The sequence below is a fragment of the Bubalus bubalis genome, chromosome 2, assembly GCF_019923935.1.
Source record: "Bubalus bubalis isolate 160015118507 breed Murrah chromosome 2, NDDB_SH_1, whole genome shotgun sequence".
NCBI classification, from domain to species: Eukaryota; Metazoa; Chordata; class Mammalia; order Artiodactyla; family Bovidae; genus Bubalus; species Bubalus bubalis.
This window is the reverse complement of record NC_059158.1, coordinates 31,757,040-31,771,489: the sequence shown is the minus strand read 5'-3', so window position 1 is coordinate 31,771,489 and position 14,450 is coordinate 31,757,040. Positions and strand designations below refer to the sequence as shown.

The 14,450-nt window shown below is 43.7% G+C and overlaps 1 protein-coding gene across 8 annotated transcripts in view; it reads right to left on the bottom strand.

Annotated features, from left to right (window-relative positions):
• The window catches only part of ADGRF5 (adhesion G protein-coupled receptor F5), a 117,361-nt gene that overhangs the window by 30,214 nt on the left and 72,697 nt on the right, over nucleotides 1-14,450 (bottom strand). For 6 of the 8 annotated variants that reach the window (XM_044929270.2, XM_044929257.2, XM_044929254.2 and 3 more), the window contains exons 4-10: nucleotides 14,031-14,201; nucleotides 11,598-11,774; nucleotides 11,360-11,469; nucleotides 8,728-8,786; nucleotides 7,027-7,172; nucleotides 3,805-4,026; nucleotides 2,619-2,822 (exon numbers count right to left, since the gene is read on the bottom strand). In XM_044929270.2, coding sequence (XP_044785205.2) covers nucleotides 2,619-2,822; nucleotides 3,805-4,026; nucleotides 7,027-7,172; nucleotides 8,728-8,786; nucleotides 11,360-11,469; nucleotides 11,598-11,774; nucleotides 14,031-14,201 — 1,089 coding nt within the window. The remainder of the gene's footprint in view (nucleotides 1-2,618; nucleotides 2,823-3,804; nucleotides 4,027-7,026; nucleotides 7,173-8,727; nucleotides 8,787-11,359; nucleotides 11,470-11,597; nucleotides 11,775-14,030; nucleotides 14,202-14,450) is intronic. The other 2 variants (XM_044929250.2, XM_006076127.4) reach the window with 1 other exon arrangement.

Below are 14,450 nucleotides of genomic sequence, written 5' to 3'. Positions count from 1 at the left end.
CTCATACCTCCACTCATTTTTGGAAAACCTACTTCCCCCACTTCCTCCAGGACCTCTCACTCCATCCATCTCCCTTGGCTGCAGAACAATGGAAGGTACTCAATGCAGCCTGTAAGTTGGCACTCTGCTTTCCAGGGTAGAGGTGGTAGACAGTTACAAGTTTGTTGCTCAAGATTAAATAATACCCAATGAAGAATTCCCAGGACATTGAGGATAAGTGAAGGCATGGTTTTCAAAGCTATCATCATTATCAGAAAGCAGTTATTGTGGCAGATTCAATGTATTCAACTCTGTTTTAAATGTTGACATTTATTATCTCTTTTCTCTTCTTCCAAAAGTCTCACAAAATGGGTGCCATTGTCTCTATTTAAAAGATGAAAATCTGGGAGCTCCTTAGCGATCTACTGGTTAGGATTTGGCACTTTCGCTGTCCCTGCCGAGTTCAATCTCTAAGATTCCACAAGCCCTGAAATACCCCAAAACCCCAGAAAGCCCAACCTGCTTGAAAAAGACCACCTTCATCTTCTTAAAGTTAGAAATTCTGACACTATGGATTACTTCCTTTCCATCTTATCCCTTGCTGGAAGTACTTTGAAAATCCAGTGCAACTGTTTCTGAGATGAGGCGATACGTTCAGTTCCAACACACTGGGGTGAATTATTTAGCTAGATGGCTTTCTCCTGATCTAGAAAAATGTCTGCTAAGAGAACTTGTGGAATTTGGAAAAAGATGGCCCCAGCGAGGGGAGGGCAAAGGAGAAGGAAAGAGGACAGGTGTCGAGAGAGAGCAGAGGTTAAATTCATCAGAGAATCCCCTGTAAGGGTCCCCAGGCAGCCTGCTCCAGCCAGGGTGGCAGGAAATCCATTGTTCTGTTGTTGGTTGAGCCTGCCCGGGGCATTAAGAATGTCTGTAGCAGGGACGGCCACAGAGAGGTCCCTGAGCATCTGTACTGTAGACTTCCTGGTTCCTTTGCCAGAGGGCGAGGCTTTTCACCGCTCACAGTTAAAAGCCTCTAAGTCAGCACACGGGAACTGTGCAAGGTCTTTCTCCCATCTGGCAGTTCCTTTAGGATGTCTACACCTCCTTTTCCTTAAGAATCAAGGAAGTGGCTAAATGGACCATATGTCAACTTGTTCAACAGTTACCAGATGCCTTTACCATTCTGTGGAGTACTTTAAGGTGGAAACAAATGTGCTTTGCAAACTAGATGTGCTCAGAAAACGTTACATCTCAATTGATCCTTATTTTATTTATGATTTAATATTATCCGATAGGGAAGGCTTTATAAAAGTTCTACCACACTGATGATTTCATGGCTAAAGCTACAATTGCTTTAATGATTTTTTTTTAACTTGAAAGATGAGCACATAATACTGTCATTTCTTAAGAGAAGAATTGCCTATGTGAGGTTTATAGGCAGAGAACAGTCTTCTGTTTCACAGTACAATTTCTGCTGGATCAGCTTATGCCAAGGCTGACTCACCAGGCATGTGTGATATAGTTTGGCCAAGACAAAGACTGTGAAGCAAGGTGAATTATTTTCTTTTCCTATTGTGACATCCTCGGATAAGTCATTGAATTTGAACCTCAATTTCCTTATTTGAAAATGAAAGGCAAAAAAAATGTCTGCTTCAAACTTGTGGTCAAATTCAAATGTCATTAAAGTGATAACAATATGTGCATACTTATAACTGGTTCATACTGTACAGCAGAAACCAACACAACATTGTAAAGCAATTATCCTCCAATTAAAATAAATAAAATTTTTTTCAAGTGATAACATGTTTTTTAAAAAATGATCATAAATTATTACACAAAAAGAGCACTATTGCTATTTTAATTTCTTCTACTTATTATTATTCATCAGTACAAACTGAAAGGTGGGGAATTTCAAGCGTGATCTCAGATAACCAACAGGATCAGAAATTGACATTGGTTGAGAGACAAACAGGTTGATAGAGAAAGATATAGAACCAAAGACACAGAGTCAGATAATTAGTGGGAAGGACAGACACCAGGAGGAGAGACTCAGGAATTCGACTCTTCAAGTCAGACTTCAAAGCAAAACCCATGACCTCATCTTTGTCTCTTTGCTGACGAGGGAAAGGAAAGGGAAGTGGGGACAAGATTTTCTGCAGGGAAGATGCCATAAACCTATGTCACCCCATCACTCCCTCTTGAATCTTCTCTGCCAGAATCTTGTTTACATCCCAGGCATGACACTTATGGATTTCCCCAATGGCTCAGCAGGTAAAGCATCCACTTGCTATTCATGGAGCCACAGGAGACTCGGGTTCAATCCCTGGACTGGGAAGATCCAGTAGAGGAGAAAATGGCAACCTACTCCAGTATTCCTGCTGGGCTACAGTGTGTGGGGTCACAAGGAGCTGGCCATGACTGAGCACAGAGCACATGCGACACTCATATGTACATATTTTGGGAATTTTGTTCTAGCATGGCTTAGCTGGAGCTGGCCTCAAACCTAGTACTTCTTCCACAGTCTGAGGTCTAGAAAAAACCCAGCTACCTGACATTTGCTCTTTTACCCACTGCATCTCTATTTTTACTTGGCCAAAATGCAAAAAACCTATTTGCAAAAGGGTTTCGAACAGGCTCACCTGGAACGCTTATACTCCCTTCCTGCTTCCATTCAATTTGACTCCAATTCACGTTCACCTCACTGCAGCACTGCAAAGACACAGGACTGTTGTCACACATCACCTCCGTGGCCTCACTCGCCAGTATCTGGATGGGTAGAACTTCCACTTTTCGTTTGGATGCATATTCAAAAATATCTAATGTCAGTTTGCAGATGTATTCACCTGTAGCGAATACACAAAAAGACACAGATTATTGCTATTACATATATCTAGTTCCCTAGAAGAAGGATGGCCTCATCTCATGTGTCATGGTGGTACTTCATGAAACATCATTTTCAAAAGCATATGAAGACTTCTTGTAAGCAACCCTAAAGGAATATTCAGGAGGTATTGAAGGTTGAGGGAGATATTTCTAATGCCACAAGGTGAGGAGTAGAGAGATGTTCTAAGGAAAAGGCAGAAATCTGAGTCCTTGTTGGTAAGGGAAAAAAGTGTGGGGATGCTTCAGAGGTACAAAGGGAAGATGGGAAACCCATGGATCATTTTGGCATCCTATTTAACTCTGTGGCAAAGTCAGAGTCAACAAACACCCCATAGAATCCATGTGTCCGCAGTCCAGTTTCTCTTTGAGAGAAAATGAGATGCCTCTGTTGACATCTGGATTGCAGTGATGCTATTAAATTTTAGAATGTCAGGTATAAGAGTTATGCTTCTGTGGTTGCTGGGGAGGAACAGGCGGGAGGGATTACAACAGAGAAGCAGAAAACCTGGGGAGAGCAGTGATGAATATGTTCACTATCCTGATCACAGTGATAGTTGCACAGGTGTACCCACATGCCAAAACTTAACTATATGTGCAAAATTATACGTGTAAGTTATAATTTAAATTATAAATGTAAGCATACTAACTTTACATATGTACAGTTTATTCCATGTCAGTTCTACCTCAACAAAGCTCTTCTCACATTTTTTAAAAATGTTAAAAAAAAAATAAACCTGCTTTTTGTCTTAGGTTCCAGCTCATAAGCTTTGGTAAATGTGGAAAATTATATCTGTCTCCCCAGGCTAAATTTGCTTGGCTCATTCACCATGGGATTAATTTTCATTTGTGAAAATTTGAGCTTCTTTTTGAAGAGGAAAAGGCTGTCTACACACACTAGCACAGTTTGATTCTTTCTTAGCCCTTCACTCCATGGCAACCCACCCATGGAACCCCGAGTGATGTTGCGGATGATAAGGCGCGACACGGAGGTCATGTTGTTGAGCACGGAGGTGTAGATGGAGGCTTCAGTGCTGTTCTGGATGTCGAAGCCCGTTTCCACCTGCGTCCAGGACACATTGGTGGAAAAAACTTCATTCTCACACATCAGGGTTACTGTATCTCCTTCAAAGATGATTTCTGGTGTGATGGAGAATTTCGTTTCATCTGGAAACCCAAACAAAAGCTATTAGGATCCCAAAGCAAACGAATGGAATGAATGCTACTCCCCAATGCCACCACCACAGGTTTTCCCAAGATGTCTCTGTGGCGATGAATGATGCATCGTGTTCCCCACACTCCTTCCCTGGACAGCTGGGACCTGAGGGCCCCGGAGTGACTGAGCCAGCTATTAGGGACGCGGTTTCTAGCTTGGGATCTTTGCACACTTAAGAGTTGTCAATGATGCTAATGGGGATCCTAAATCTATTTTCAGTGTTTCAAATAGTCTGTCACAGATACGAAGAACAGATTTGTGGTTGCCAAAGGGAAGGAGAATAGGGGAGGGATGGATTGGGAGGTTGGGATTAGCAGATACAAGCTATTATATATAGGTTGGATACATGGCAAGGTTTTATCGTAGAGCACAGGGAACTATAAACCACAGTCAAGAAGAATATGAAAAAGAACATGCAAATATAAATACAGATAACTGAACCACTTTGCTGTATAGCAGAAATTAACACAGCATTGTAAATCAACTATACGTCAATAAAATTTATAAAATAAAAACGCAAAAAAAAATTCTAATAGTCTGGTAGAAAATTGTACATTTGCTTATGAAAAAGTCACACCAACTAACTTAAACATCAAGTTTATTTGCCCCTGATTTGAGAAATATCAACTGTTTGTTACTGATAATTGATACCTCAAGCTGACTGAAAGCTCTGTCTTGTGCCTTTGATAAATTAAAAGTGGGAAAACCAATTAATTTTTTACAATAAAGTGTGCTTGGGAAATAAGACATTTTTTAAAGACTTAACACCTATGGGCCTATAAAAGTGGCAGCTTTATAGACACACAGATCTGAATTTGAATTCCAGTTCTGAGCCAGGCATAGCTGTGTGGCACTGGGGAGCTTGCTGAGTATCTCTGAACCTTGGCTTCCTTGTCTGGAAAATAGGAGCAGTGAGAGCTATCTTGGGGGGTGACTTGGAGGGATAATAGCTATTCTTATTGGTTTCACAGTAAACTTCTCGAGAAAAGTGGCATTACGTCATTTCACAGACATAAATAAAAACACAGTACTCTCTATTTTGGGGCTTTTCTGGCTTATATAACATACAGGTTTTCCCTCTAAGCTGAGCTATGTTATTCATGAATTCCATGTATTGAGAAAATCTAAGGCGCTGAGGAATAAGGTTCTGGGAGGCATTTTTTGGATGGTTCTTTATGCTCAGGCCACACCCTGTTTCTTACTGGAAAGTGAAAGTGAAAGTCAGTCAGTCGTGTCCGACTGTTTGCGACCCCATGGACTATACAGTCCACGGAATTCTCCAGGGCAGAATACTGGAGTGGGTAGCCTTTCCCTTCTCCAGGGGATCTTCCCAACCCAGGGATCGAACCCAGGCCTCCTGCATTGCAGGCAGATTCTTAACCAGCTGAGCCACAAGGGAAGCCCGTTCATAGCGTAAACATGGGACTAATATACCATAGAATTAATTTGGGGTGCTATGTTCAAAATATCCAGGTATCTAAATATCTCTTGCCGCATTTTTCAGGCTCCTGAATAAAATAAGATTTCAGAGCATCACATTCAACTCTTCAGAAGCAAAGCCTCCTGTGTACATTTCACGTAGTGACCTGAGGCATGCAAAATGATGTTACTTACCATGTGGCCTTGAGCAAGTCATTTACCCTGAGGGTGATTTGCTCTCAATTTGTCCCACCCTCTCCTTCCTGAATGATAGGATGTCTAAAAATATTAGCAGTGAATGTAAAAAGGTAGAGTATGAATCCATTGTTAGGATGGTCTCATTCCTCCTGAGAAGAGGTGCCTTTCCTTCCCCTGTGCCTGCAACAGCCGGTTCGGCACTGTCCCCATGGTGGGCTGTGTTTTTCCAAAGAGTCCCCTTCAGTCGTGAACCATGGGCCTGAGTTACACATAACAGCTGCCAGTCATCGCTTGCTCATCACATCTCTGCTCAGTTGACTCCCCTTGCTTTCCACCAGACAACAGTAGATCCACCCACCTAATTACACAACAGAGCCCAACTCTATACCCCATTTGGAAAATGAGGGAGAGCAAGTAAAATGCCAGGACTCTTGCCACTGCTATATGTGATCCAAAGCAGTGGTTCTCAAATCTCCCCTGCAGCAGAATCATATGGAGGACTTGCCAAAATACAGGTTGGCCCAGGTTGGTCTGCGGTGACTTCCAGAATTCGCTTTTCTAACAAGTTCCCGGATGCTACTGGTGGGGCCACACTTTGAGAACTACTGCTCCAAAGTAACAATGGACCCCTGGTCAATATCAGTGCATCTCATAAATACCCACCGCCCCCGCCCCCCATCACAATGTTAGTTCTACTTCTGGGGAGGTTTTGGGTTTGTCAACCCTAATATTCATTGGAAGGACTGATGCTAAAGCTGAAGCTCCAATACTTTGGCCGAAGAGTCAGCTCATTGGAAAAGACCCTGATGCCGGGAAAGATTGAGGGCAGAAGGAGAAGCGGGAGACAGAGGATGTGATGGTTGGATGGTATCATTGACTCAATGGACATGAGTTTGAGCAAGCTCTGGGAGATAGTGAAGGATGGGAAAGCCTGGTGTGCTATAGTCCATGGGATCACAAGAGTCAGACATGACTGAGTGACTGAACAGCAACAACCGTCGCAAAGTTAGTTCTCCTTTTTGAATGTTTTGAGTCTGTTAATTAAAAAAAAAAAAAAAACTCCGTAAACCCAGATGGCTCTGTGGCCAGATGGCTCTGCGGCCTTGTAAAATCTCTCGCTGCTGGGACCCTCCATGCCTGCCACCATCCAAAGGAGGTGCCAAAGTGGCCGGTGGTGGGAAGAAGGCACAAAACCTGTATGCCAGGAACTGGAGAGTTTCTCTCCACAGAGGAAGTCGTCATGTGACTTCTCAGGCTTACGCATCATGATAAATACTGTTACCATATCTAAGTAGAATGTACACGTAGGAAGGATGCAGCAATCGTCTACTTACTGCTGTAAGTAACCTGATAGGAATTGCTCTCCATCTTGTAGGTCTGATTGAGGTTCTGTGTGACTTTCTCGTTCGCTTTATGCATTAACGCAGGTGATGCTGTTGTTGTTGTTGTGATTTCGTACGTCACAACCACACTTCCAGGCCTGGATGGAGACCACTCAGTTCAGTAAAAGCAGTAAGTGACCTGGAAGAGTCTAGATCCTTATGGTTTGTTTGCATAAGAAAGCAAAATGGCAGGAAGAGCCTGGGGACCTTTTTCTTTGAGGGTTCACTGAAATCCACTTATTTCTAAGCTCTAGTTAAAGGCAATGGCACCCCACTCCAGTACTCTTGCCTGGAAAATCCCATGGACGGAGGAGCCTGGAAGGCTGCAGTCCATGGGGTCACTGAGGGTCGGACACGACTGAGCGACTTCACTTTCACACTTCACCTTCATGCATTGGAGATGGAAATGGCAACCCACTCCAGTGTTCTTGCCTGGAGAATCCCAGGGACAGCAGAGCCTGGTGGGCTGCCGTCTGTGGGGTCGCACAGAGTCGGACACGACTGAAGCGACTTAGCAGTAGCAGCAGCAGTTAAAAGCCTGAGGCAGGGTTCAAACACTCAAATGTCTGCAGACAGGTAACACATATGGCCAGAATAGCCAGATAGGGTGGAGTGAATTGAATCCCACAAGTGGTCCAAGGGTATTAAGTACAAGGTAGAGACTGTTGTCACACAGCCATGCTGACCCAGGGTTACCAGCTATGCCGAATATCCAGTGAAGTCAAAATCCTCAATGCTTCTGGAAACATTCTTAATGTTTCAATTGGCAAGTGACTTTTTGAAACACTGGGTGAACATACTCAGGGCTGTCAGGGCACCTAACTCCACGGGGAGGCATTCCACGGTGTTGTACAACATTGTAGCCATGGCTGACTGGCTGATTTTCTAAAATAAAGGCGTATTTGGGACTTTCCTGGTGTCCAGTGGCTGAGACTCTGTGCTCCCAATGCGGCGGGGGGGGGGGGGGTGGGGGGGGTGGGGGGGGAGGCGGGCCTGGATTTGCTCCCTGGTCAGGGAACTAGATTCCACATGCTGCAACTAAAGATTCCATGTGCGGCAACCAAGACCTGGCACAGCCAAATAAATAAATGTTAAAAAAAAATAAAATAAGGGCATCATGGCATGACATTATTTCATTTTTGTATTTCTGACCTTCTAGATGCCACATCTTTGTTTGCATAATTCATGCATGCATAGAATAACACAAATCTTTTTCTCACCTTCCCTCTAGATAGGTACATCTCTAAGGAGTGAACTGCTGTTCATTATTTCCTTCCCCTTTAAGCCCCGGAAATCTGGCTTTGTCTTCACCTCTTATCAAACTGTTCCCATTGGGCATCCCAGATGGTGCTCCTCTAACAGGCTTTTGCTTTTTCATTAACCTTTTGGTATCTGCCAATGGATGCGTGCATGGGTGCTAAGTCGCTTCAGTCGTGTCTGACTCTTTGCGACCCTATGAATGGTAGCCTGCCAGGCTACTTTGTCCATGGGATTCTCCAGGTGAGAGTACTGGAGTGAGTTGCGAAGCCCTCCCCCAGAGGATTTTCCCACCCAGGGATCAAACCCATGTCGCCTGCGGCTCCTGCCTTGCAGGCAGATTCTTTACCACTGAGCCCGCCATTGGATAAAATTACCCTATTATAGCATTCTTACCTGAACCCTGTCACCGTCACCAATTTGAAGCCTGGTAAAATACTGTAACCCTTCCAGAACTGGAAAATAAAGCAAGACAAGTACCATTAATCAAGGTCCACTGAAATATATGTCAAATGATTTGAAACAGAGTAAAAAGTGTGTATTTCTTATTGTGTGTGCAGCTCAGTCACTTCTGATGTGTCCAGGCAAGCATACTAGAGTGGGTTGCCACGCCCTCCTTCAGGAGATCTTCCCATCCCAGGGATTGAACACGTGTCTCCTGTGTCTAATGCATTGAAGGTGGATTTTTTACCCACTGAGCCACCAGGGAAGCCCATATTGCTTATCTCTTTGGGTAAAATGCTCTCTGTATATTTTGTTAGGTGTCCGAACAAGCACTAGCTTTGTCAGATCTTTGGAGAAGTAATTCCTATTTACCTGGGTCATTCTGGGTTCTCCAGGAAGCAAACACCAGAGTAAATGTGCAAAAATATTGACTTAGGGAGGCTCCCTGGTGGCTCAGTAGTAATCCACCTGCCGTTGCAGGAGACATGAATTCAATCCCTGGTCTGGGAAGATCCCACATGCCTCAGGGAAACCAAGCCCGAGACCCACAACTACTGAGCTCACATGCTGCAGGTACTGAAGCCCACTTGCCCTACTCTGCTCTGGAACAAGAGAAGCCATTGCAATTAGAAGCCCACGCATCACCAGGAAGACCAGCCCCACTCACTGAAACTAGAGCAAGCTCACGCAGCAGTGAAGACCCAGCACAGCCATACACAAGTTAAATAAATAAATAAAAAAAAGACTTAGGGAAATGCCTAGAGGAAAGCAATGAGGAGGCATCAGGGAAGGCAGACAGAGCCATCAGACCCGAGTGCAACTGAGCAGGAGGGGAGGTGAGGTGAAATCATCTAGACTGAGCCTAGAAGCACAGTGCAGCCTTCAAAGGAGTCAGGCGTTTGTTACACAGATCTGCCCTGCTCATCCACTGGTGCTGGGCAGCAGTTGGGACCCACGGTCAATTTACATTTCCTGCAGGTGGAAATCTACCAGGTGTCTTCTTGTGACCAGTACAGCGCCTGATTCCTCACTAAACATATCACAGTTTTGGTTGAGCCAATGTGGTTTTTACTGATGTTTTTAACTCCACTTTGTTTCCCTGAATTCCAACTCTGCAGGAGATTCAATGTGAATCAAGTTACAGTTACAGGGTAGATTACAGCTGCAGAGTGCTGTGTTAGGGAGCTGGATGGGCGGGATCAAACAATTAATATGTTACTGTCTTTTTTCCTCAGAAGTATACAATGTCGTGTGATATGTGTAGTGTGACTTGTGTGCATGAGGAGGATTCTCACGCTGTGCAGAACTATTACATGCCTGATATGCAAATCGGATATCCAAGAACTCTCCTGTATCAGCGTTGCATCATGGCACCGATTACAAATATTAACCCTTACTTGACTAGGGTAAGCGGGAGGCTGCTCCTGATTTGAGCAGGCGGTTGGCTGCCTGGAGAGTTAAGGGGAGTCATTACATCAGTCTACCTACAGCAATTTGTACCACACCAGTTGAGAAGCTCTATTCCAAATGAGTTGATTCAACCAAAGTATTTAGGTTTAGATGAATTAATCCAATGTAAAGCACTTAGAACAGTGTTTGGCACACATTTTACATTGAGGGAATACTCTTTAATTTAACATGAGCAGATTTTCATATGCATACATACTTTTTCATATTCTTTTCTATTATAGTTGATCACAGGATACTGAATATAGTTCCCTATGCTATCCATTTATGTATAATCCATTTTATGGGATTAAAATGAAACTGAAACTAGAGACATCCCCCCAAAAAAACTATCTCATTTTTTATCCATTCTATGTATAATAGTTTACATCTGCTGACCCCAAACTCCCAGTCCTTTCCTCCACTCCCCTTTGATAGCAAGTCTGTGCTCTGGATCTGCGAGTCTGTTTTGGTATGTGGAATCTGAAGTATGACACAGATGAATCTATCTACATGAGTAAATTTAAATCTGCCTTAAGCGTGAATGCTTAAGGACCTCTAGTATCGAGTGGTGTGGAATCCTCTATGTCAGACTTAACTGTTCTGCACAAAAGATATTAGGGGTTTCATCAGTGTGGAGTGTAAAGATGAATAGAAATGCACCATCTGATACTTCTAGACCAAGGTTTTGGACCTTTGAACAGGTTTTAGTGAGTTAATGCCACCAAATTTTATCTGAATCAATTATATTCTGGGAAAAATTTCCACCTATATGTCAAGATGATGTAAAAGATGGTAGATCAAGATGATGTCAAGGTCAAGATGGTGTCAAAATGGTCAAGACGATGCCAAAAGTCAAGATGAAGCCAAAGAAGTCAAGCTGATGTCAAAGGGCAAGATAATGTCATGGGTCAAGATAATATCAGGTCAAGATGATATCAAATCAAGATGTCAAAACATCCTCTGAACACAGTATGATTTGAGCAGTTCTTAAATCATCATCCCAGAGGTATAGAAATAATTTCAACATAAGCTTCATGAATTCTGACAGATTCAAGCAAACAACCCACTGTAAATGCAATAGATTCAGCTCAGCTCAGAGTTTGTTGGTGAAGAAACTCCTGGGACCATAACCCACCGCTGTTTCCAGGTCAGTCTTGTAGGACTTATAGAGGGCAGAGGAAGAGTTCCTGAGGTCTTCTTGAAAGCCCACATTGAGTCTGACCGACATTCTCAGGATAATATCTGCTGAGAACACAGGGCCATATTTTTAAAATCCCATGTTAGCATTGAGTACACACAGGACAGAGAAACATTTTCTTGAGTTGATATCAAATGGCACTCAACAAACAAACATTCAATGACCAGTTACTTACCTCCCTGGGGCTGGCAAAAAGGTCCCTTGGGAGGCAGTCCCTTGAGGCAACTGCAGTGATGCCCTGCAGAGGAACCATCATGTCCCTGACAAGTGAGATTGTGGAGGCAACTTTCCTGAGGCCACTCATAGCCTGTCTCACAGGAGCACCAGATTTCATTTCCAGCAGGCCTGCAGACTGTCGTCAACCAGAACAGTGAGGAGAAAAAAGGTGTAATTTATAGATTACAAGTTCTTATGCTTGTAGGAAATCCTAATGCCACTCCATATTGCCCTTCTGGGAAGTTCAGTGGCTTTGCATGAGGTTCTCATAATTCCCATACATATTACCTTTTGTGAGGCATGGCCATCTAAAAGAAGGCAATGCTAACTATCCCAGCCACTGCCTACAATGATAAGATGGTAAACAGATTCTCAGACTTTGAGTATATGGCAGCCAACCTCTAAGATGGCCCCAGCCATCCCTGCCTCTGGGTACTCACACCCTGTTATAGATTCCTGCTGGCTCAGTGCTAAAGAATCCACCTGCCAATGCAGGAGACACAGGTTCAAGCCCTGAGTTGGGAAGATCCCCTAGAGAAGGAAAAGGTTACCCACTCTAGGATTCTTACCTGAGAAATCCCATGGGCAGAGGAGCCTGGGGGGCTATAGTCCATGGGGTTGCAGAAGAGTTGGACATGACTTAGTGACTAAACAGCAACAATAACTCATATTATACTAGGATTGCTCTGGATGACCAACAGAATACAGCAGAAGTGGTGCTATATCACTTCTGAGGTTGGGTTATAGAAGACAATGTGGATTCCCTCTTGGTTACATGTGCTCTCTCTCTCTCTCTCTCCCCCTCTGATCACTTGGTCTGGGGGAAGCCAGCTGCATTGATGAGGACATGTCACAGAGAGGCCTACATGATTAGGAACTGAGGTCTCCAGCCAATAGCTATGGAGGAGCTGAGGATCTACCAGCAACCATGCGTGTGGGCGTGGAAGCAGGTTTTCCAGCCCCAGTTGAGCCTTCAGATGACTGCAACTCAGGCTGATGGCTTGACTACAGCCTCACAAGAGACCCTGAGCCAGAGCCATCCAGCTAAACTCTTCCTGGATTTCTGGCCTTCAGAAACTGTGTAACATGATAAATGTTTGTTGCTTTTGTTTGTTTGTTTGCTTTGGCTGCACCGTGTGGCTTATGGGATCTTAGTTTCCCAACCAGGGATCAAATCCAGGCTCTTGGCAGTGAAAGCGCAGAGTCCTAACCACTGGACTGCCAGGGAATCCTGAGTTTGTTGTTTTAAGATGCTGTTTCGGGGAAGCAATGGATAACAAATATAGAATATAATTCTAAACTTGTGCTTTTTATATTCAAGCCAGATGTGAACAGCCCAAGCAGACCCTAATCCCATTGAAAACTGACATTGAAAAATGCTCTGAACACTTTGAAGTTATATCTAAAACTGGACTAACACCATATTCCTGGGAATTCTGCAGGTGGGCATCTGGGCAAAGGCCCATAGGATGACTTTCCAAAGCAAAGTCGTCAAAGAACTGTTGCTGAAATAGGAGGGACACCCAAGCCCCCCGGAATCCCTGGACACCACTGCTGTCCTGCGCACCAGTAGTAGGAGAGGGTGAAGCGGAAACAGGGAAGTCGAGGCTGCTAGTGAGTGTGGTGGGCACTGGTAATTCAAAGGAAACCAACAAGACCCTCTTGGTGAAAACTCTCTCTCTTACTGACCTGAAATCCCACTGCTAAAGCCTTTTTGGTTGTTTTGTTTTGTTGGTGCTGTTTTCATTTGCTTGTTTTTGAGATAGATGTGGGAGTGGGATTTGAATAACTTTGGACTCCCACGTGAAAATGAATGTGCCTTAAGAGGATGGCAAAAGTGACCATCCCCAGACCATCTACCACATTCCAGGTATTGTTTAGTATTTGATACACATTGTCCGGCCTTAAAAATACTCAGTTTTGTGTACCAGGATTTAAAATGCCTTTCAGATAAGCCATAACCTACTGAATAGCACAAGGAACTCTATTCAATACTCTGTCGTGATCTATATGGGAGAAGAATCTAAAAATGAATAGATACATGTGTATATATAACTGATTCACTTTGCTGTACGGTGGGAACTAACACAATATTGCAAATCAACCATGCTTCAATAAAAAATTAATTAAAAATACCTTTCTTGAAAGGATCATAACATAAGCTGTTGGAAGAGAGGAAGGGGGAGACATAGAAAAGGGGGGAGGAAATTTGGGGTGCTAAAATATGAATATTGGGTCAGTAAGTCTCCTCACCCACCCATCCATCGCCTCCTGTCTGAGGTTCACTCTTCCCAGGCTGCTCCCCTCCACACCCCGCATTCCCAAGCAGCCCAGAGTAGTTTCTTCTGATTATCTCAATCCTCCTCTTTCAAGCAATAGGCCTTTTACTTACCCGTTGACACCTCGATGCTCAAAATGTTGGTAGCTAGGTCAGTGTCATTCCCTTGAATTGGAAAACTGAGGTTCTTCAAATAAGCTTTAATAGGCTCCAGGAAGGAGGCATTTTCAAAACTGATCTCAACATCGACAGTGAACTCTTGAGCTGCAGGGCTGCTTATGGCAACTGGAAAGAAAGCAGACAAAGGCTGTGAGTACTTACCATGTGGGGAGGAGAGAGAACAGATGGACATTTTAGAACTAAAAGCCAATGAAACTTAGGAGTTTAGGATGAGCATATACACACTACTATGTATAAAGTAGGTAACCGACAAGGACTCTACCATATAGCACGGGGAACTCTACTCAATACTCTGTAATAACATATAGGGGGAAAGAGTCTGAAAAAGAATGGATATATGTATATGTATAATTG